The 23,125-nt window shown below is 49.6% G+C and overlaps 4 protein-coding genes across 4 annotated transcripts; 2 read left to right on the forward strand and 2 right to left on the reverse strand.

Moving 5' to 3' along the window:
* The first annotated feature begins 2,703 nt into the window (after positions 1-2,703).
* Positions 2,704-5,543, forward strand: LOC139829732 (uncharacterized). The gene has a single exon (XM_071828610.1). It carries the CDS (start codon positions 3,076-3,078, stop codon positions 5,320-5,322), a length of 2,247 nt encoding a protein of 748 aa, XP_071684711.1. The 5' UTR covers positions 2,704-3,075; the 3' UTR covers positions 5,323-5,543.
* A 557-nt stretch (positions 5,544-6,100) lies between these two features.
* LOC139838233 (uncharacterized) lies at positions 6,101-8,419 on the reverse strand. The gene is made up of 2 exons (XM_071827617.1): positions 8,177-8,419; positions 6,101-7,587 (listed from the first exon to the last, which is right to left on the reverse strand). The coding sequence occupies exons 1-2, from the start codon at positions 8,417-8,419 to the stop codon at positions 6,751-6,753; spliced, it is 1,080 nt and encodes a 359-aa protein (XP_071683718.1). The 3' UTR covers positions 6,101-6,750.
* Positions 8,420-13,061: 4,642 nt separating this feature from the next.
* Positions 13,062-16,389, forward strand: LOC127345284 (uncharacterized). The gene has a single exon (XM_071828611.1). It carries the CDS (start codon positions 13,933-13,935, stop codon positions 16,174-16,176), a length of 2,244 nt encoding a protein of 747 aa, XP_071684712.1. The 5' UTR covers positions 13,062-13,932; the 3' UTR covers positions 16,177-16,389.
* A 3,437-nt stretch (positions 16,390-19,826) lies between these two features.
* On the reverse strand, positions 19,827-21,571 carry LOC127345286 (uncharacterized). The gene has a single exon (XM_051371733.2). It carries the CDS (start codon positions 21,325-21,327, stop codon positions 20,047-20,049), a length of 1,281 nt encoding a protein of 426 aa, XP_051227693.1. The 5' UTR covers positions 21,328-21,571; the 3' UTR covers positions 19,827-20,046.
* Positions 21,572-23,125: the final 1,554 nt, after the last annotated feature.

The following is a 23,125-nucleotide window of genomic DNA, read 5'->3' on the forward strand; positions in this document are numbered from 1 at the left end:
AATATACCAATCCTCGGACGAGGAGATTATGCTACTCCAAAGTATCGGAAGAATACTTTGAGGGCATCAAACGTCGCTTCGTGATTGGATGATGATAAACGTATCTTAGAAAGTACTGGTTGGGTGGTATGTATCAAGAGTGTGATTTGTCCATCCACGTAACAGATAGATATACTCAAGGCCGGATCAGGTAACACACATTCTATATCGCTTGCAAGCAAGTGATTAATGCGTTAGCCACAAGTGAATGATGTGTTATAGTATGAGTAAAGAATACTTGCTAGGAACGAGATTGAAGTTGGTATGGTAATACCGACGACCGACTATCGGTAAAGTAAAATATCATGAGACAATGTGAACAAAATATGGGATTGTTTGAATCCGTAAAATCGTGGTTCAACCTATAAAGATCTTTCTGGAATGTGTGGGAATCATAATATCCATCCAGGTCCTGTTATTGAGTATTGATTGTAGAAGTGGTGTCGAACACATATTACCGAACTCGTAGGGTCACTGAAGAGGTGTCTCCTCGGCAATGCCAACCATGATGGGCTTAGGGTTAGCAGAATCCTGTAGATTAGCACGAGATATCGGATACCAGACAAGAAAAGATCAAGATTTACCCATGTTCGGAGCTCTCGATGAGGTAATAACCTTACGTCTTGCCTATCTAATTTTGATTACAGGTGAAATCGATTATAATGGAGCAACCGAAGGACTGTGTGGTGGTGTTCTCACCGAGAGTAAGGATTGTAGGGTTTAATATATGCGTGGTTGTATAACATCGTGAGAGAGAACCTCCGGCAGGCTCTCTCCCCATAAGATTGCATGGCAACATCTCAGATTTCCAATCAATTCAGATTTATAGATCCAACGTTTTTTTTTTTTTTTTGAGGGGATCCAGCGGTTTTTATATGGTGTGCTATTGGAAAGATAGAAGATTTGACTTCTGCTTCTGGGCTAGGCCCATCTCCGTGACCTTTGACTCAAGCCAGACACTAGATTAAAAACAAAATCTTCTCGCATCGACTTTGCCCTCCGTGCCGGTCGCCGCCTCCCACCGCTTGCCGCCGAACCCCCTCCGCGCAGGCATCCTCCCCCAGCCGGTCGCCTTCTCCCACGGCTCGCCGCCGAGCCCCCTCCTGGCGCTCCCCCTGATGGTCGCCGTCTCCCCAGTGCCTCGCGGCCGCCTCAGCGTCATCGGCCTTCCTCTCCGGCCACCGTCTCGGAGCCTCCTCGCCGCGCGCCTCCCTCGCTCCAGCGCCTCCTACATATCGTTCTCTCCCGACGACTACTCCATGTTCGCCTGCCCCGAGCGCCTCCCCGCCTTCCACAAGACCGCCCTCGCCCTCCACGCTGAGTCTGCAAAATCGTCATTCACGCATCTTCAGTCACCAGCGAGGGAAGTGCTAATTTTCTTGACCATCAGGAGACTTGCTGTTTTCTTACTATCAAAGCTCAGAAGTATATCATACTCTCATGAACCGTTTTTTCTATGTTAATATGCTCATCCAGTTACATTGTCTATGAACTGCATGTCTGTATCAATTAACTGAATGGGTGCTATAATTTTTTTTTTTAAGAGTACGTTCTGTAATGACACCCACACAGTTATCCTGACTATAACCCTGATAATGACACATGTGATTTGTAATTTCTTATCCTCATGAGGACTCTATAAAATACTAGTAGCATGTAGCTTCTCCTTAATCGAGTGAAGAAAACTTTGGCGGATCGAAAACGCTTCGTCCTCGTCCTCGGGTCGCTCCCCCGCGGGCGACTCCAGGACGCCATCCCTAGCACTCCTCCCCCGTCCTTCCCCGTCCTCCCCCACCGCCGCCGCCGGCGGAAGCCGCCGGGCAAAGCCCGGGCGGTGCCGGCGGCGGTGGCCCTTTCTTACCCGGCGCTTCCTCTCCAGGCGGGGCTGGCAGGCTGGCAGCGGTGCGCCCAGGTCGGCGGGGATCCAGCGGTGGCGCTCCCTCCCAGGCGGTGCGGCGGCGGGTGGCAACGAGGCGGCGGCAGGGCTCCTTGGCCGTGGGACGGCGCGATGGCTCGGGACTCCTCCTGCCTGGCCCAGATCTGGGCCCTTCGGGCCCCATCTGGGTCCGGGCGGGCTGGCTCCCTGCCCCGTGGTGCTCCTCTAGGCGGACGGAGAGAAGGCCGGAGCTCGGGGCGGCGCTGTCGGCGGCGCGTACACTGCAGCGCATAGACAGGAACTTCACGAGCCCGCTTTGTTGGTCACGGTGAGACGGCGGTGGGCCTGGTGTGTTCCGGTCGCCGCGTCCGGTCGGTGTCCGCAGGTGGCGGTGGAGGTGGTACCTCCGGCGTGGCTGCTGGCGTGCTGTCTCCCGCTCCCGGCTGGCTCGTCCTGTTCGTGATGACCCCGCTTTGTTGGTCACGGTGAGACGGCGGTGGTGCTTGCAAGGCTGTGGTGGCGCATGGTGGTGGGTGGCGAGTGTGGTGGAGCACAATGGAGTGTCCAAGGCGAGGTTGCGAGGGTCGGGAGAAATCCCTGTCGGCTTTGCCGGCACCGACGCGGTGACGCCCGCGGGCGCCATTCTTCCTTCCTGGAGGGCGTTGGGTGAAGCCATGTTTCCTCGTCCTTGCGTGTACCGGGGGAAACCCTAGGACTACTCCGGGCAGCAGTGGCGTCGTCGTCGCACGCCTTCTTGAAGGTGTTGCTTGGTACACGGAACTTCAGAGCGCTAGGAGCGTGGTGGGAATTATCCGGCGGGCGCAGCAGTTGCGAGGCATCTCCGTTTTCGTTGATCCGTCCCTTTCGGCATTAGTTTCTCTTTTCTTTCTTTTGTGTTTTCTTTTGGGCTTGCTTTGTGCTGTTTGCCCCAGCAATGGATCCTATGTTGTATCGGTGTTGTGCTATATTAATATAGCGGGGCGAAAGCCTATTTCGAGCTTCTCCTTAATCTAATTAACAGCACTTCATTTACTAAGAATGTGCCATTTGTCAGCCAGGACGTCCACCAGACTACAGTGTCATGGCCGGCTGATTGACTGGCTCATACAGAGGTTTTATACCCCCAGCAGCAGTGAAGCGCCATTGGTACCTAAGCCATCATGAAGCACCTCAATCATGTAGGCCTCTTCCTGCTCTCTTTCACTTGCCTCCAACTATCAGCTGCTGCGCCGGCGAGAGCGGGCATCTCGCGTGAAGCTGAAGCACTTGTGAATTGGAAGGCTAGCTTGGTCAGTGCTGATGAGTCCCTTGGATCATGGTCGTTGGCCAACTCCACCAGCCTTTGCAGCTGGACGCACATCAGTTGCGACCCTGCTGAGCACATCACAGGGCTCGACCTTAGTGGCACAAGTCTGAATGGCACACTTGACAGGTTGGACTTCTCGGCCTTTCCCCAACTGCAGATTCTCGTCCTGTCCAGCAATAGTCTATATGGTACAATTCCAGCAGGTATCGGCAACCTGACTAGCTTGGTAGACTTGCACATCAGCGACAACCCGTATTTGAGGGGTGCCATTCCGCACAGCATTGGACAGTTGAAGCACCTTTCTAGACTGGTACTATCATTGGTGGGGCTCGATGGCAGACTACCTGAAGAGATTGGTAACTTGACGACCTTGGAGGAGCTATATCTCAACTCTGTTCCTCTGACCGGGCCAATTCCACTAACAATTGGGATGCTCGTGAAGCTCCGTGTGCTCAGCATGCAACAAAACAATCTGACAGGGAACATCCCACTTGAGATTGGAAACATGACAGAACTGTGTAAATTGTACTTTTCAGATAACTATTTAGAAGGGCAGCTACCAGGTACCATCTCCAATTTGATAAATCTCCAGGATCTGGACCTGTCAATAAATCAGCTCGGAGGCCACATCGTCACAAAGCTTGGGAATAGCAGCTCCCTGGATATGGTCGATATTTCACACAACAAATTTTCTGGACTGTTTCCGCCATCCATTTGCATGGGAAACGTGCTTCGTACTGTCTATGCGGAGTACAATAGATTTACAGGCATTCACCACCAGACATTCCAAAACTGCACAAGCCTGCAGACTGTTGTGTTCACGGCAAACAATATTGTTGCAGACATAAGGGATATTTTTGGCGAGCATCAAAGGCAGCTTCTGATGATTGCTTTTAGTCAAAATCAGTTGTATGGCACGCTTCTGACAGATGAGGGTGAGATATTCTTTTGCAACTATACTGGTTTGGAACTCATCGACCTATCAAACAATGTCTTACATGGAGGTCTCTCCAAGTGTTTCTGGGACATTCCATGGTTGGGATTCATGGATCTTTCCAACAACTCTTTCGACGGTGTAGTTCCGTTGTCGAGGTCATTTCCTTATGCTCTTGAATATCTAAGACTAGCCAATAACCATTTCGAAGGACCCTTTCCTTTGGCTCTTAAGAAATGCAAAAACCTGACCACTCTGGATCTTGGAGGCAACAGTTTCTCTGGTACAATACCATCTTGGATAAGCAAGGACTTACCTGGACTCCGATTTTTTCGGCTGTCATCGAACATGTTTGATGGTATCATACCCCGCCAGATATTACAATTTAGCAGACTTCAGTTATTGGACTTGTCAAAAAACAAGCTCACCGGAGCCATTCCAGATGATTTTCTGAATTTTACTGGCATGGCATATGAACAGAATGACGATTCTGGTTATCACAAATTTCCAGGAAAGATTCAAATCGTTTGGAAGAATGTAGATTATGTTTACACTACGAAGATAGCAGGCATGGTGGGTATCGACTTATCTGGCAATGTCCTGTCACAAGAGATCCCAGGTGGGCTCACAACCCTTCTTGTACTGAGGTATCTGAACTTATCAGGAAATCATCTGTCAGGTTGTATTCCGGAAGACATTGGCAATCTTGTACTGCTGGAATCCTTGGACCTTTCTCGGAACCAACTCTCAGGAGAAATTCCTCCAAGCTTTACAGGTTTGAAGTCCATGAGTGCTCTGAACCTCTCCAGCAACAAGTTATATGGGATGATACCTATGGGCAGTCAGCTACAGACGCTCGTTGACCCGTCAATATACATCAACAATCTAGGGCTTTGTGGTTTCCCGTTGGAGGACTGCGTAAACTCGTCGCCATCGAAGCAAAACGAAAGGAGCCAATCTGAAGATAGAGAAGCATTGTGGTTGTATTGCTTTGTGGCTGCTGGGTTCATCTTTGGGTTCTGGCTGTACTGGGGCATGTTGTCGTTTTACAGTGAGACCGGGAGATGCACATTCTACCAGTATGTGGACAATATGCAAGAGAATTTTACCAAGAAAGTACATAGCTGCATTTCATGGTTCCAGGCTAAGGCCTTGAACGAGGTGTGAGTCAGCTACAAGCAGAAGGTGTGAGTGTGTAATATTTCGCTTCCTTGCTTGTACAAGATCGCAATGAGGAAGTTCTGTATTCACTGGTGCTTTGACATGTACGAGTCCTGTTGAAGTTCTGTGTTGTTAGAAGGTGAGGAGAGAATCTCTGCTCTGTAATAAGGAATCTAAGTTTGCTTTGAATGGCTGTGTTCTTTGCCCTCGCCCAAAAGTTCGTTTTGTCACATGCAAGTACCAATCAAGCAAATTGGTTGTCACTAACTTTGAAAATCTCAATTTTAACCCCAGCCAATTACATATATGCATTCGACAATGATGTTATATGTACTTTTTTTTTGCGAAGGGATGTTATATGTACTTTACTTGAATATTTTCTGAAGTGACGTTTCCAACAGCATGTACCAGCATCTTTGTCATTGTTTCATACTTTCACTAGATTGGTGAAGAAATTGGAAATGAAGTAACAACTAGATGAAAAAATGATGTTGATCAGAGACCTATATCGACGGTTCGTTCACAGCAGACTATCGATTGGTCGATCGACAGACTAACCATCAGACTTGCAGAATCAACGTGTAGGCAGCCCGCAGCATGTACACATGGAGACGTTATACATCGACATTAATGCATCTACGAATGGGTATGTGTTCACTGATTAATCTTCTTAATTGCTATTAACTTGGCATTTAATATTAGTCCTGGTCTATCATTTCACTGTCACTATAAAAAGGCTTTGCCGTTTCACTTGTTCCTCGCAACTCAGAGGAAGGCAAAACCATCAAGAGGACTTCCTATCAACGCCATATCTAGCTAAGATGGAGACTGCACAGACGATGCTCTTGACCATCGTCCTCTTTTTGCTAGCATCAGGTACTACTCTTATGATGCATTTTGCCTCATGAACTCGACAAAGAACCGTATACAAGTGATTGCTTCAGTTGATTCATAGTATTGTCCCTTTTTGTAGAGGTTACAGTGAAGGCGGATGAGATTTGTGCAGGGTCAATTCACCCGACGCCGATACCGTGCGATACTCCAGGTTGCCTGCACATTTGTCGTGATAATGTCAACCACGGCGGGGGGTGCCCTAAGTGCAACTGGACTGCTACATGTACCCCTGAGGGATGTCAGTGCGATGTCTGCATGCCTAAACTGATAGACTGATAGTAGCTTGCTAAATTAGGATGTTATGTTCAATGTAATAAGGACGGTGTATGGAAGATTTGAAACATGAGTTTGCTATTGCTTCACCAATTATATGAGTTTTTTTTACTAGTATTACTTTCAATATTCTATATATACCAGGCATCAGGCCCCTGTGTTTCATAATTTTCATTCGACAGAAGGAAAAAAAAATCGCAATCCTGAGGTAAAAAGAGTAAAACAGATACCCTAGATGAAAATGAAATCATGTGTAGCGATATGAGATCAACAGCGTGCCCGGCGCAGCCTGCCGTTGGGCGGCGGGTCTAGCCAGAGCGTGCACCGCGGGTTCACCCAGTATCTGTACGGCAGCCAATGGCCGAAGTTGAGCTGCGTGTGGAACCGTCCGGCGAGCTGGAGCACCACGGGGCCACCGTGCGTCGTCGCGTTCCGCCACGCATAGGCGTTCTGCCGCGATATCGGCACCTCGCTGATGACGATGTCCACGCTACGGAGCACGTAGCCGCCCGGAGACTCTCGCACCGGCGCCGGCCGCACCGTATGCGTCCCGATCATGTGGCCCTCGAAGTAGAGGTCCAGCTGCATGTACCACAGCACCACGTTGATCTTGGTGTTTGGGCTGGTGATCGCCGCCAGCACGGTGAGGTCGGCGTTGAGCGCCAGGCCTCGGGGCGGGCCGCCGGGGACGGTGAGGTCGTCCACGTACCCGGCGTTCAGGGAGGCGTCCGTCAGCCGGAGCCGCGGCGGCTGGGGGCGGTACACCAGGTACACGGTGAGCACGGCGGCGCCGATGAGGATGACCGCCAGCCAGAAGAGGATGCAGCAGAGCGTGAAGCAGAACGCGACCGGACGCCTGCGCTTCTTCCTCCGGTCGGGCGACAGGATGACCGGCGACTTTCCCTCCGAGTGCCTCGTCAGCGTCCACGGATGGTGGTGCCTCGACAATCGCGGCGCGTGCGACGCCGGCCTGTCGTGGCTTTGGTGGTGCGGCGGCGGGCTCCCGACGTGGTGGCCCGGCGGCGGCGCCAGTGGGGCCGCCTGGTCGGCCCCGCCGTGACCGCCGTCGTCGTCTGGCTTGATCGTGGAGACGCGCTCGACGATCTTGGTATCAATGTTTAAAATTTTATAGCTTTACAATGTCAAATATACCAATCCTAGGAGATTATGCTACTCTAAAGTACCAGAAGAATACTTTGAGTGCATCAAATGTCGCTTCGCGATTGGATGATGATAAAGGTATCTTAGAAAGTACTAGTTGAATGCCCGTGCTTCGTCACGGCTTAATAAATTTATCCAATTGGTAAAATTCATATGCATAGAACTAAAAGACACAATTCAACTCCCCTCCCTATCCCTAGCCGTCACTCCCCCTCCCGCCGCCGCCGGATCCTAGCAGGGCAAATCCCGTAAAGGGGAATGATGGTGGTGGCGGGATGTCCCTCTGCCGTGGCTCGGAGGTGTGGCTTCACCGGAGGATCGTGAGTGGGCGCCTCGGGACGGCGTGTGCTTGGCCATGGCGCTGGTTTGGCAGAGATGTGGCCTCCTCCACCTTCCATAGAGAGGGGAGATGATGGTACAACTTCTGAAGCGGGTGAGGATGCCACTATCTATGGCGGCGCCTGTGGGTGTTGTATTCTTTGGTGGAGGCGATGGTGGGGGCGGATCTCGCCCCATTGTTTCTGGCGGAAACCTCAGATCCGGGGGAGAACACCATTGCTGGCCGACGCCCGTGGGCATCGTGGCCCTCGTTGGAGGCGTTGTGGGGGGCTCCTGGATTGGATAATGGTAACGGCTGTGTCGCCACCCCTATGGGGGAATCATCTTTGGACACATTCATCAGCTGGACGGACGGGTGGACAACTTGGTGGATGTGTGTCAGTCTCCGCATGTTTCTCGCGCGGGGAGCAAGGTGGAGCAGCGTGACATCTACCATCTACGATGATGAGTCTCGGCGGCATGGTGCAGCGGGGTCTCGGCGATGAATGCATGATGATGGACGCGCGCAGGGCGGTTGTTGTGGGTATACTTCATGGGTGTACCATCGACAGTGCCTAGATCCGGCAAGTTCGGGTGGCCCATAGATGGTGATGTGGCATGTGGCACATCGGGTGGCCCAGCTGCTGTTGATCCTGAAGGATGAAGTCCGGCCCAGGAGAAGGGAGCCGGATCCGACCGACCTCAGGAGGAACCCGGATCCATGAAGGCCCGTTAGGAACCCGGATCCGGTACGACGTATGGAGGAAGGCGGATCCTTGACGTGCACGGCAAGACATTGTACCGTAGTTAGGCAAACCTGTATCCGGCTACGACTCTCCATGTAAACCCTAGATCCGTGCGCCTTTATAAGCCGGATCCCGGGAGCCCTAGAGGAACAACCACAACTCATTGTAACATCGCGAAAGCGCCCAGATAATTCCAGACAAGCAGCAGTAGGCCCTGTCATCGTGCAGGTGTTCCGAAGCTGGGTAAATCGCGTACCACCGTCCCGTGTGCACTCCGCCCTATGGCCCCTACTTCTTCTCCCCCTCGTGAGGATCCCTCCTCCGAGGCACCGTCGATTAGGCAACGACAGCGGTGGCATCGTCTGGCGTCATGGCGGCTTCGACGGCAGCCTGGCAAGGTCAATGCATTGACCCCTCTTAGAGATGGGTTCAGGGAAGATAGAGGTAGCGACCTCTACGGCATGTATGTTAGTGCGTGCTGAGGGTTTGCTAGAACGGTGGTGCTCCTTACTCGCAAATGGGTGGTTTGGTGAGGCTTTCGTTCTTTTAGATGATGTGCATTGGTGTGACGTAAGGGCTAGTCATGATTACCCCCTTCATTAATAGGTGTAGCAATGTTGCTAGGATGGTGGCTTCGATTTGATCTTTGTATATCTCTCTTGTAAGTCTTTGTTGAATAATCTAATAAATAAACAAATAGATTCTGGGGATGGGGGTAAAACCTCCATTCCGGAAAAAAAACTATGATCAATGCATAGCTTTATGGCGGATCATTGAAAATAAAAACACATGCATGTTATAGCCCAGGCATATTATAGCCCGATAGTTCATATGCCTAGTTGTAACACGACAGTTCATATAACAGATGGAAACATCATTTCATTTGACGGATGAAAATGGCCCAATAGTTCATATAACATATGAAAACACTGGCCTCATATTGCCCCACAGAAAGCATCAATATGGACAACAGGCTCCATGTAGCCCCTTTTTCAAAAAAAATATCGAAATCAACATTTTGAAGTTTCAGTAAGTTCTGAAAAGAAATCTTAGATATACCTAATGATTATTTCTAAATGTGTGCAAAATACTGATGCGGAATATAAAGTACTCCAAGCGGTAAAAAAAAATGACAAATTTGCAGATCTGTGTAATGAACAGCGTAAAATTCGAAAACTCCCATATGTGGTAGTATGTCATTATTGTGTAGAACGGAATACAAACTATTTCGCATTGAGATTTGGCAGAGCCATAAAATACATCATTATCAACATTTTGAATTCCTCTTTGGATTTGTTTTGAAACTTTAAAATGTCGATTCCAAAAAAATCAAAAGCGGGCTCCATGGTTTTGAATTCATAGACCTGAGAAAAAATTGCTCCTTCATCCTCTTTGTATCTTCATAAACTCTCAGTACAGCCCGGCTAGCAAGGTTAGTGGAAAAGAGAGATATCTATGCACGCATGATCTAGTTTAGACCTGAGAAAAAATTGCTCCTATATTAGAGACCAAGGAAGTTGGATCCATTAAAGCAGCCAAGCGAGCTTCAACGGAGCCAATTGTTTGTCCAAATGCAAGGTACACAATTTTTCCTTCTTGATATAGGATTGTTAAAAATATTATTGACTTCATCCTTGTATTGCTATCCTGCCCACACCACAGTAATATAAATTCACACGTAAGTTATGTCTTACCGGTGTAGACAGTTGACAATTGTTCATGTCCAAATAAATATAACAATGATGATTTCTACGACAAAATACATGGTAATAAACCATGAAAGATATGCATTCCTCGAACTAATATCACAGTCCTTACACAATTACCATGAATCTAGTGGGCGCATTAATCCAATCTGCCAAAGCCTTCATAGCATTTTTTTTTTGCTATACATCCATTTCGGGAGCCCATTTAGCTAGCTTTGTGCAAAAACTATCCACAAGCGGGCATACACATATTTTTTTCGAAATGGGGAATACCCCGGCCTTCAGAAGATGCACACAACCCTTATACTCATGAGGGAGGATCAATATAAATATCAACCATCGAAAAAATAGCCAAAACCTTCTAGGACTAAACATCTTGAAGTCTATTGAAAGACCGCTAGGTAGCCCATATAGAAATCCAACCAAGGAACCAAGAAAGGCATCTACCACAGCGGCCAAGGGGGATTCAATGCAAAAGTGCACGCTCATATTGCTAATCATTAGGCTGGCAGTCCGGTGTATCGTCTAATTAAAAAAAATAAAGCGCCTCGGATTAATCATTTCTCATTGTGAAGAAAATCTGGTTAGGCACAGGCTCTAGAATATGACAAGCATCGTAACCCTTTCTGTTTACTAAAGTTCCTTTTTACCCGCAACAAAATCCAAAACAACGCAAGAACAGAGAAACAAACGGAACAAAAGAAAAGAAATGAGATCAGCATCAGAGATTCCGCTAGACGGAGGCACCATTCGTGTCGTTTATCTGAAATCATGAGCGATATAGAGTTCATATCTCGCTCCTATCATGTAAGCAATGTGAGCATCCTAGATTAATCCCTGGGTGGAGGGTGTGATGCGGTGGTGAAGGAATCAATCAATGGTGCAGCTCATGAACCTTATTATGAATAGACGTGGAGTTTTTACCTGATCAGGGTATGAGATCCATTTTGGCGACTACTCCCAAGCCGAAGTCGCAGCAGGTTTCGGGCGTGGCGCAAACTATAGATACTACCATCGCTGAGGGGATTGTTTTGCATGATGCGCCATGGGTAAGTAGATGTGCCTTCTCTGCTCGCCAGGGTCCGGTGGCGACAGGAGCACACGGCCGCGGGATTAGAAGCAGCTCGGATGCGCGCTGATGGTGAGGGAGGATTTGCTATTTCTATTCTCCCTCTATATCCTCCACTCGTTGCAGCTCCCGAGCAAAAATCTGATGGAGTCTAGCACGCTCGGCCTCCGGCGGCTAGCGCTTCTCCCGCCTTCTGTACTGGGCCGCTGGATATCTCTCCCTCACCATTTTATACAGTTATCCTCGAGCTACGGCGGCGGCTCGCCGGTAGTCGTGTGATCACCGAGCACCATCAAACGAAGATGGAGCCACGACAACTACTTCGGCGGCCAACGCGAGATTCGACAACGATGACATGGAGGGACAAAGGGGGTGGTCGATGAGCTGATTCTTTTGGTGAGGATCGATCGAGGTGTTTGGCTACTGGGGTGCCTCCTAGTTGACCGCAATAGGACCTGGAGTTTGTTTCTTTAGTTGAGAAAAACATGGAGCTAATCACACATAGCTCGGCGACAATGTGGAATTTGGGATGGTGTGATCCATATTGGATGGCCGCAGCGCACAGGTCGGCGCGATGCAACCTGGAGTTTGTTTTGGTGGTTGAGAATAATGGGGATTTGATTTGAAATAAAGACATGGGGGTATTATTGTCCATCCTGAAAATGTGACACCAGGCATTCACCAGTTTGCTCTTAATAGTAGAGATTGGTTGGGTGGTATGTATCAAGAGTGTGAGTTGTCCATCCACGTAACAAATAGATATACTCAAGGCCCGATCAGGTAACACACATTCTATATCGCTTGCAAGCACGTGATTAATGAGAGCCACAAGTGAATGATGTGTTATAGTATGAGTAAAGAATACTTGCTAGGAACGAGATTAAAGTAGGTACCGACGATCGACTATCAGGAAAGTAAAATATCATATGATGAGACAATGTTAACGGAATATGAGATTGTTTGAATCCTTAAAATCGTACTTCAACCTATAAAGATCCTTCTGGAATGTGTGGGAATCATCATATTCATCCAGGTCCTGCTATTGAGTATTGATCGTAGAAGTGGTGTCGATCATGACCACATATTTCCAAACCCGTAGGGTCACCGACGAGGTGGCTCCTCAGCAATGTTGATCATGATGGGTTTAGGGTTAGCGGAATCCTGTAGATTAGCACGAGATATCGGATACCAGACAATCAAAGATTAAGATTTACCCAGGTTCGGGGCTCTCGATAAGGTAATAACCTTACGTCTTGCCTATCTAATTTTGATTACAGGTGAAATCAATTATAATGGAGCAGCCGAAGGAATGTGTGGTGGTGTTCTCACCGAGAGTAAGGATTGTAGGGTTTAATATATGCGTGGTTGTATAACATCGTGAGAGAGAACCTCCGGCAGGCTCTCTCCCCATAAGATTGCATGGCAACATCTCTGATTTCCAATCAATTCAGATTTTATACATCCAACGTTTTTTTTTTTGAGGGGATCCAGCGGTTTTTATAGGGTGTGCTATTGGAAAGATAGAAGATTTGACTTCTGCTTCTGGGCTAGGCCCATCTCCGTGACCTTTGACTCAAGCCAGACACTAGATTAAAAACAAAATCTTCTCGCATCGACTTTGCCCTCCGTGCCGGTCGCCGCCTCCCACCGCTTGCCGCCGAACCCCCTCCGCGCAGGCATCCTCCCCCAGCCGGTCGCCTTCTCCCACGGCTCGCCGCCGAGCCCCCTCCTGGCGCTCCCCCTGATGGTCGCCGTCTCCCCAGTGCCTCGCGGCCGCCTCAGCGTCATCGGCCTTCCTCTCCGGCCACCGTCTCGGAGCCTCCTCGCCGCGCGCCTCCCTCGCTCCAGCGCCCCCTCCATATCGTTCTCTCCCGACGACTACTCCATGTTCGCCTGCCCCGAGCGCCTCCCCGCCTTCCACAAGACCGCCCTCGCCCTCCACGCTGAGTCTGCAAAATCGTCATTCACGCCTCTTCAGTCACCAGCGAGGGAAGTGCTAATTTTCTTGACCATCAGGGGACTTGCTTACTATCGAAGCTCAGAATTGTATCATACTCTCATGAACCATCTTTTTCTATGTTAATGCTCTTCCAGTTACATTGTCTATGAACTGTATCAATTAACAGAACTGGTTCTGTAAAAAAATTTAAAAAAGGGAGTAGGTTCTGTAATGACACCCACACCGTTATCCTGATAATAACCCTGATAATGACACATTTGATTTGTAATATCCTATCCTCACGGGGACTCTATAAATTACTATTACCATGTAGCTTCTCCTTAATCTAAATGAACAGCACTTCATATACTAAGAATGTGCCATTTGTCAGCTAGGACGTCCACCCAGACTACACTGTCATGGACTCATGGCCGGCCGGCTGGCTGACAGGCTCATACAGAGGTCTTATATCCCCAGCAGCAGTGAAGCACCACCGGTACCTAAGCCATCATGAAGCACCTCAATTCTGTAGGCCTCTTCCTGCTCTCTTGCACTTGTCTCCAACTATCTGCTGCTGCGCCGGTGAGACCGGGCATCTCGCGTGAAGCTGAAGCACTTGTGAATTGGAAGGCTAGCTTGGCCAGTGCTGATGAGTCCCTTGGATCATGGTCGATGGCCAACTCCACCAGCCTTTGCAGCTGGACGCACATCAGTTGTGACCCGGCTGGGCACATCACAGACCTCATCCTTGCTCGCACAAGTCTGAACGGCACACTTGACAGGTTGGACTTCTCGGCCTTTCCCCAACTGAAGAATATCATCCTGTCCGGCAGTAGCCTATATGGTACAATTCCAGAAGGTATCGGCAACCTGACTAGCTTGGTCCACTTGGAAATCAGCGACAACCCGTATTTGAGGGGTGCCATTCCGCGCAGCATTGGACAGTTGAAGCACCTTTCTCAACTGCTACTATCATATGTGGGGCTCGATGGCACACTACCTGAAGAGATTGGTAACTTGACGACCTTGGAGATGCTCTTTCTCGACTCGGTTCCTCTGACCGGGTCAATTCCACAAGCAATTGGGATGCTAGTGAATCTCCGTATGCTCAGCATGCAACAGAACAATCTGACAGGGAACATCCCACTTCAGATTGGAAACATGACAGAACTGTATTCATTGTACTTTTCAGATAACTACTTAGAAGGGCAGCTACCAGGTACCATCTCCAATTTGATAAATCTCCAGAGTCTGAGCGTATCAAAAAATCAACTCACAGGCCACATCGTCACAAAGCTTGGGAATAGCAGCTCCCTGGATAAGGTCGATGTTTCATACAACAAGTTTTCTGGGCTGTTCCCGCCATCCATTTGCATGGGAAACATGCTTCGTATTGTCACTGCTGTGTACAATGGATTTACAGGCATTCACCACCAGACCTTCCAAAACTGCACAGCCCTTGTGTATGTTGAGTTCACGGCAAACAACGTTGTTGCAGATATAAGGGATATATTTGGCGAGCATCTAGTGCACCTTCGGATGATTGCTTTTAGTCAAAATCAGTTGCATGGCACGCTTCTGACAGATGAGGGTGAGGTATTCCTTTGCAACTATACTAGTTTAGATCTCATAGATCTATCAGACAATGTCTTAGATGGAGGTCTCTCCAAGTGTTTCTGGGACATTCCAAGGTTGGGATTCATGGATCTTTCCAACAACTCTTTCAATGGTGTAGTTCCGTTGTCGAGAACATTTCCATATGCTCTTGAGTATCTACGGCTAGCCAATAACCATTTTGAAGGACCCTTTCCTTTGGCTCTTAAGAAATGCAAAAACCTAACCACTCTGGATCTTGGAGGTAATAATTTCTCTGGTACAATACCATACTGGATAAGCAAGGACTTAACTGGACTCCGTTTTTTTCGGCTGTCATCAAACATGTTTGATGGTATCATACCCCGCCAGATATTACAATTTCACAAACTCCAGTTATTGGACTTGTCAAAAAACAAGCTCACCGGAGCCATTCCAGATGATTTTGTGAATTTTACTGGCATGGCATATGAACGGAATGATGATTCAGGTTATTACCATTTTGAAGGGAATATTCAAATAGTTTGGAAGAATGTATATTATGTTTACACTACGAAGATAGCAGGCATGGTGGGTATCGACTTATCTGGCAATGTCCTGTCACAAGAGATCCCAGGTGGGCTCGCAACCCTTCTTGGACTGAGGTATCTGAACTTATCAGGAAATTATCTGTCAGGTTGTATTCCCGAAGACATTGGAAATCTTGTACTGCTGGAATCCTTGGACCTTTCTCGGAACCAACTCTCAGGAGAAATTCCTCCAAGCTTTACAGGTTTGAAGTCCATGAGCGCTCTGAACCTCTCCAACAACAGGTTATATGGAATGATACCTATGGGCAGTCAGCTCCAGACGCTTGTAGACCCGTCCATATACATCAACAATCTAGGGCTATGTGGTTTCCCGTTGGAGGACTGCGTAAACTCATCACCATCAAAGCAAAACGAAAGGAGCAAAGCTGAAGATAGAGAAGCATTGTGGTTGTATTGCTTTGTAGCTGCTGGGTTCATCTTTGGGTTCTGGTTGTACTGGGGCATGTTGTCGTTTTATGAGACCGGGAGATGCGCATTCTACCAGTATGTGGACAATATGCAAGAGAAGTTCACCAAGAAAGTACATAACTGCATTTCATGGTTCAAGGCTAAGGCCTTGAACGAGGTGTGAATCAGCTTCACACAGAAGGTGTGAGTGTGTAATATTTCCCTTCCTTGCTTGTACAAGATTGCAATGAGGAAGTTCTGTGTATTCACTAGTGCTTTGACATGTACGAGTCTTGTTGAAGTTCTGTGTTGTTAGAAGGTGAGGAGAGAATCTCTGATCTGTAATAAGGAATCTAAGTTTGCTTTGGATGGTTGTCTTCTTTGCCCTCGCCCAAAAGTTCGTTTTGTCACATCCAGGTACAGCAGCCCCCGTCCTCCTCCCGAGCTGCCCCTGCGTGGCGGCCGGGGGAGGGGGGGGGGGGACTCTACCCCGCCGTCGCCGCCTCCCACCTCTCCCCCTCCCCTCCCTCGTCGCCGCCAGGGGGCGCGGTCTGGCAAAGGCCGGCCGGCGGCGGCGGGGATTCTTCGTCATCTCACGCGAGGAGGTCGGGCGTGGGTCGTCTTCCTCGGGCCGGAGCGCGGCCCTTTCGTTGGGGACCTCGATGGCGGCCCCTGGCCTTGACTCGGGGATGCCATGACGGATGACGAGGTGATGGAGTGCCCTATCAGCGGCGAAGGGAGGGGTGTGGGCGGGCTGCAAGGGGAAACCCTAGGTCCCCTTCTCCTCGCCTCTCGGCGGCCAGCCGTGGAGGGCTGGCTTTCGTCTACGGCAGTGCCCAGGCGTGTGCGGTGTCTTCGGATAGCCTGGGATGGTTGCCGGCGTGGGGGCCCGACCTGAATAAAGGCGGCGGTCCTAGGGTCTCTCTTGGGCGAAGATGAAGACCTGCCCGAGGCCTACCCTTCATGATCTTTCCGGAGTGTTGAGTTCCGGAAGGCGCCGCCGGCGAATGTAACCGTGCTTCTATTGTCTGGAGTTTACTGGATCAGTGGTATTCGGTCGTGCGTGCCCATGCTTTTATTCCGACCGTTTGGTTTTAGAGGGTGCTACGCGAAGCTCTTTTCTGTGTTGACACCAAGTGACAGTTGATCCATGGTGAAGTCAGAAGAAGAGAATATCATGAAGGCCGGATTTAGGGGACTAACTAATGGAGGTTCAAGTCTTTACGTTGTTGAGGGGCTTGCTTGGTGTTCCGGACTTCGCAACAGTGGTATGAAATGAAAGTGGGGGCGGTAGCACATGTGAAGTTCGGAGTCTTACCTTTCAGGGTGAAAACTCAAGGTCTGACCTTAACTGGTTGTGTCTGGCAATGTCCTTGTTAAAGACATTGTTTTGAGAGCGGAGACTATCTTAATGGTGAAAACATAAGATCTTTGATCGGGCGACGATGGTGTTGGTCAGTGGCGGAGCCAGAAATTAAAGTCTGTGTTGTCATTTCAAATATGTGATGTCAAACACATGTATTTTTATTTATTTTAATTTTTTTTGTATAATCTATAGCAACATATACAAAGGATTTGGCAAAAACCTGTGTGGTCAATTGACCACACAGCTTCCTATGTGGCTACGCCACTGGTGTTGGTGCACTATTTCCTTCTTGAAGGCGTTGCTTTCGAAGAGTCTGAATTTCAGGTGTTGTCTTGGTAGTGGATGTATTACTGTTGGTAGGGTTGGGATAATGTAGCGGAACTTTTATTTCTTAGTTTTCTTTTTCTCTTTTTTGGCTGTGTGCATCCGTAATGTTAACATTGCGTTGTTGCAGAGGCTGGGTGTAATTGATATCTTTTGATATTAATATATTCCCTTTATCGAAAAAAAGGTACCACTCAAACAAATTGGTTGTCTCTAACTTGGAAAGTCTCAATTTTAACACCAGCCAATTATTCTCGTATATGCATTCGACAAATGATATTATTACATATACTTTACTTGAATTTTTCTGAAGTGACGTTTCCAACAGCATGTACCAGCCATCACTGTCGTTGTTTCATACTTTAACTAGATTGGTGAAGAAATTGGAAATGAGGTAACAAGTAGATGAAAAAATGATGTTGATCAGAGACCTATATGGACGATTCGTTCACAGCAGACTATCGATTGGTCGATCGACAGACTCAGACTATCAGACTTGCAGAATCAACGTGTACGCAGCCCGCAGCATGTACACACAGAGACGTTATACATCCACATTAATGCATCTACAGATGGATATGTCTTCACTGAATAATCTTATTAATTGCTATTAACTTGGAATTTACTATGAGTTCTGGTCTATCATTTCACTGTCACTATAAAAAGGCTTTGCCGTTTCACTTGTTCCTCGCAACTCAGAGCAAAGCAAACCATTAAGAGGACTTCCTATCAAGACCAACCATCTAGCTAAGATGAAGACTGCACAGACGATGCTCTTGACAGTCGTCTTCCTCTTGCTAGCATCAGGTACTACTCTTATGATGCATTTTGCCTCATCAACTCGACAAACAATCGTATACAGTATATTTTTTCCGATAAAGGGAATATATTAATATCAAAAGATACCAGTTACACCCAGCCTCTGCAACAACGCCCCGCCCTAATGGCAGTGCGGATGCACACAGCCAAAAAAGAGAAAAGAAAACTAAGAAATAAAAGTCCCGCTACAGCCTTCTAGACCTAGCAACAGCAATACAACCACCACCGTGACAACACCTGAAGTACAGACTCTCCAAAAGCGACGCCTCCAAGAAGGAAACAGTGCACCAGCGCCGTCGTCGCCCGACCAAAGGTCTTAGGATTTCTCCCTGAAGATAGTCCCCACTCTCAAAACAATGCCTCCAACAAGAACATTGCCAGGCACAACCAGTTAAGGCCAGACCTTGGGTTTTCACCCTGAGAGGTAAGACTCCGAACTTCCCCTGTGCTGCCGCCCCCACATGCATACCACTGCTGCAAGCCCGGAACGCCAAGCAGATCCCTCAGCATCACGTTGACTCGAACCTCCTTTAGTCAGTCCACCAATCTGGCCTTCATGATATTCCTTCTTCTGACTTCACCATGGACCAAAAAGTCACCAGATGTCAACACGGAATATAGCTTCGCGGCGCTCCCTCCGGAACCAAGCGGTCGGAATAAAAACATGGGTGCGCGCGACCGAATACCACCCGATCCAGCAAACTGCAGGCAAAATATGCACTGTTCCATTCGCCAGCGGAGCTTTCCGGAACTCATCTCTCCAGCCAGCCAGATCAAAGCAAACTGACCTCCGGTAGATCTTCATCTTCGCTTGCGAGAAACCCGAGGACCGCCACCAAAAACAAAGCAAAACCACCCGCCCCCACGCCGCCAGTCCCTCCCGCCGGATCACCAGGGAAGAAGACGGCGGCGCGGATCATGCGTACCACCGAATCCTCCATGCCTACCGACGGAGAGCATCAGGCCCCGGCCAAGTAGCTGTGCCGCCCGGCTTCCTCCACCGGCGCTTCATCACCTCCCATGGAACGCCACCGTGATTGCTTTGGTTGATATGTAGTACATGTGATTGCTTTGGTTGATATACAGTATTGGCCCTTTTTTGTAGAGGTTGCAGTGAAGGCGGATGAGATTTGTGCAGGGTCGATTCACCCGACGCCGATACCGTGCGATACTCCAGGTTGCCTGCACATTTGTCGTGATAATGTCAACCACGGCGGGGGGTGCCCTAACTGCAACTGGACTGCTACCTGTACCCCTGAGGGATGCCAGTGCAATGTCTGCATGCCTAAACTGATAGACTGATAGTAGCTTGCTAAATTAGGATGCTATGTTCAATGTAATAAGAACGGTGTATGGAAGATTTGAAACTTGAGTTTGCTATTGCTTCACCAATTATATGAGTTCAATATTCTATACCAGGCATCCTGCCCTTGTGTTTCATAATTTTCATTCGACAGAAGGAAAAAAAATCGCAATCCTGAGGTGAAAAGAGTAAAACAGATACTCCTACTAGATGAAAATGAAATCATGTGTAGCGATATGGGATCAACAGCGTGCCCGGCGCAGCCTGCCATTGGGCGGCGGGTCGAGCCAGAGCGTGCACCGCGGGTTCACCCAGTATCTGTACGGCAGCCAATGGCCGAAGTTGAGCTGCGTGTGGAACCGTCCGGCGAGCTGGAGCACCACGGGGCCACCGTGCGTCGTCGCGTTCCGCCACGCATAGGCGTTCTGCCGCGATATCGGCACCTCGCTGACGACGATGTCCACGCTACGGAGCACGTAGCCGCCCGGAGACTCTCGCACCGGCGCCGGCCGCACCGTTTGCGTCCCGATCATGTGGCCCTCGAAGTAGAGGTCCAGCTGCATGTACCACAGCACCACGTTGATCTTGGTGTTTGGGCTGGTGATCGCCGCCAGCACGGTGAGGTCGGCGTTGAGCGCCAGGCCTCGGGGCGGGCCGCCGGGGACGGTGAGGTCGTCCACGTACCCGGCGTTCAGGGAGGCGTCGGTCAGCCGGAGCCGCGGCGGCTGCGGGCGGTACACCAGGTACACGGTGAGCACGGCGGCGCCGATGAGGATGACCGCCAGCCAGAAGAGGATGCAGCAGAGCGTGAAGCAGAACGCGACTGGACGCCTGCGCTTCTTCCTCCGGTCGGGCGACAGGATGACCGGCGACTTTCCCTCCGAGTGCCTCGTCGGCGTCCACGGATGGTGGTGCCTCGGCAATCGCGGCGCGTGCGACGCCGGCCTGTCGTGGCCTTGGTGGTGCGGCGGCGGGCTCCCGACGTGGTGGCCCGGCGGCAGCGCCAGCGGGGCCGCCTGGTCGGCCCCGCCGTGACCGCCGTCGTCGTCTGGCTTGATCGTGGAGACGCGCTCGACGATCTTGGTGGTTGCACGCGGGCCTAGCGGCGGCGCTCCCACTGGCCGCATCGCCGGCCGCCGTTCCTCCGGTGGCCGCTCCCGCCTCCTCTGCCACGCCGGTATGTAGTACGGCATGCCGGTCGGCGGCGGCATCGCCGACGAGTCGTGGACAGCGTCGGCGCCACCGCCGTGACCCGGCCCGCCTTGATGATGCACCGATGCTTCGCTCGTCCCCGCTTCCCGAAACGTGACGTACTCGTTAGGAACACGCCTCGGGCGAGCCGCCATGGCAGTGCTGCTGCTCCCCACGCCCCCCTCGCGCATCGCTGCCACCGCCACTGCCACCGCTGCCGGCACGGCGGGCTCTTCCCTCTGCGTGCTCGCATTGTGATGACGAGCAGCCCGCGACGTCGCGCGGCCACGGCTTGGCGGCCGCTCGCCGCCCGCCTCCGCCTTCTTGCTCATGGGATTGGCAATGGGGGAAGACAAACGGAGAACTACTAGGTAGAAGCGATCAGCAGTGGGCTAGTGGGTCGATCAACGCGACGAAGTAGTGAAGAGTGGGGTCTTAAGTTATACTCTGGACAAGAGCTGAAGAGGAAGGGAAGGAGGGAGAATTTTGGAGGGAAAGGGAGGCAAGGAAGGTATCGTCCGATTTGTAACCGGAGCAAGCAACTTAGCCATGTCCATTGCCTGCTTGCACACACAACACTCGCAGGCACTGCTACTGGCATAGGAATTTCTCCTTGCCGTGGCACCAGGACTTTGCTTGAGCATTGCTACTTCCCAGACTGACACTCAAAGTGCTTCTAAAATCTGCTCTAAAGTCATCTCTGTCTCTGTCGAGAGTCGAGGCACAGCTCAGTAGCTGGAAGCGAAAAGAAAATCTTCTCGTGAACATAAGTGCTTTCCAAAATCTGATGAAAAGTGTCCCGATAAAAAAACTGGACAGATACGAGCAACGAGAACTGAACTTCTTTTTGGTTGTTTTCTTTGGACGGAGAAACTTCTTGTTGGTTGTTGTGATGCCATTGCCATCTCGTATTTCGTTGCCGTCCCTGAGCAATCTTGCTGGTAAATCAAAACACTGTCGGGTCCAGGTTCTCTGACGATGCCTGCAGGCCGACGCAAGGTATTGCAGCAGAAGATGTTCGGTCTTCGTCTCTTCTATATATCCCCACGTACGGCCGCGGCTCCCCTGGGTATTCTTCATTTTTTAACACGAGTGCTGCTAAATTCATTCAACCCATAGAAAATGGTCCAGAGATCCACACTGCTCGGTTTATTAGAAAAAAACCGGACGAAAACTGAACAATGGCAAGCTACACAAAACACCATAAGACATACAAGACGTTGATAAGCAGAACACACGGCACACGCAGCCGGGCAAACGAGCTACTCCCGCTAGCAAAGTGCGCACCGAAAATTGTCGTATCGATTGGATCTACCATGAGCATATTTATCAGACTCGGCGACACCGAAGAGGAACGACATGCCCAAAGGTAGAGAAACATGTACATCAAATCTACCGAGTAACGACCAATCCTTGCAAGTCATGGGTCCATCTGACTGAATCCATCTTCAAAGCGATACCCCAAAAGGTAATGTGACGCCAATAGCATCGCCATCGTCCGATCGAGAAGATTGGATCTAGGGGTTCCCAAGAGCATGTCGGGAAAGGCAAGTGAGAGAGCTGCTACATCGACATGATTTGCAAGTTGTAGGACTGTGGTTTCACACTTTCAAGATGTAGGACCAAATCATCACATGATAGACAAGTTGTTGGACTAGAAGTGTTTTTTTTTTTCAAGCGACCCCTCACTGTGTCGATTTTCATTACCATGGCGATAATGAAAAGAACAAACAACCAAGTGCGTTCAGAAACAACTAAGAGACTAAAGCAAGAATAAAAGTAGGGGGACGGGATCGCCGCCGACTGCTAGCGTCTTATAGAGAGAACCCTATTACATATAGAAACAATTTATTTAGAACCCGATAGCCAAACGAGAACCACGAATGGCTACCAGCCAGATCGCTAACACAAACTGGCATCAACTACATAGAGCTTCTAAGATCGTTTGACCAAAAAACTACCAGCGCAAGGAGAAGGACTATCAACAACAACAACTTTATCATTATAAGACCAACCAAACGGCGGATCATTCATCAGTCTCCATATCGTCTCTAGCAGGGTCATCCATCGTAGCATCTGCCAGGCGAAGAATCCCTCCAGGTTGTTCATCTGATGGTGAAGGAGGAGGAG

This window comes from Lolium perenne, chromosome 3, assembly GCF_019359855.2.
Source record: "Lolium perenne isolate Kyuss_39 chromosome 3, Kyuss_2.0, whole genome shotgun sequence".
NCBI classification, from domain to species: Eukaryota; Viridiplantae; Streptophyta; class Magnoliopsida; order Poales; family Poaceae; genus Lolium; species Lolium perenne.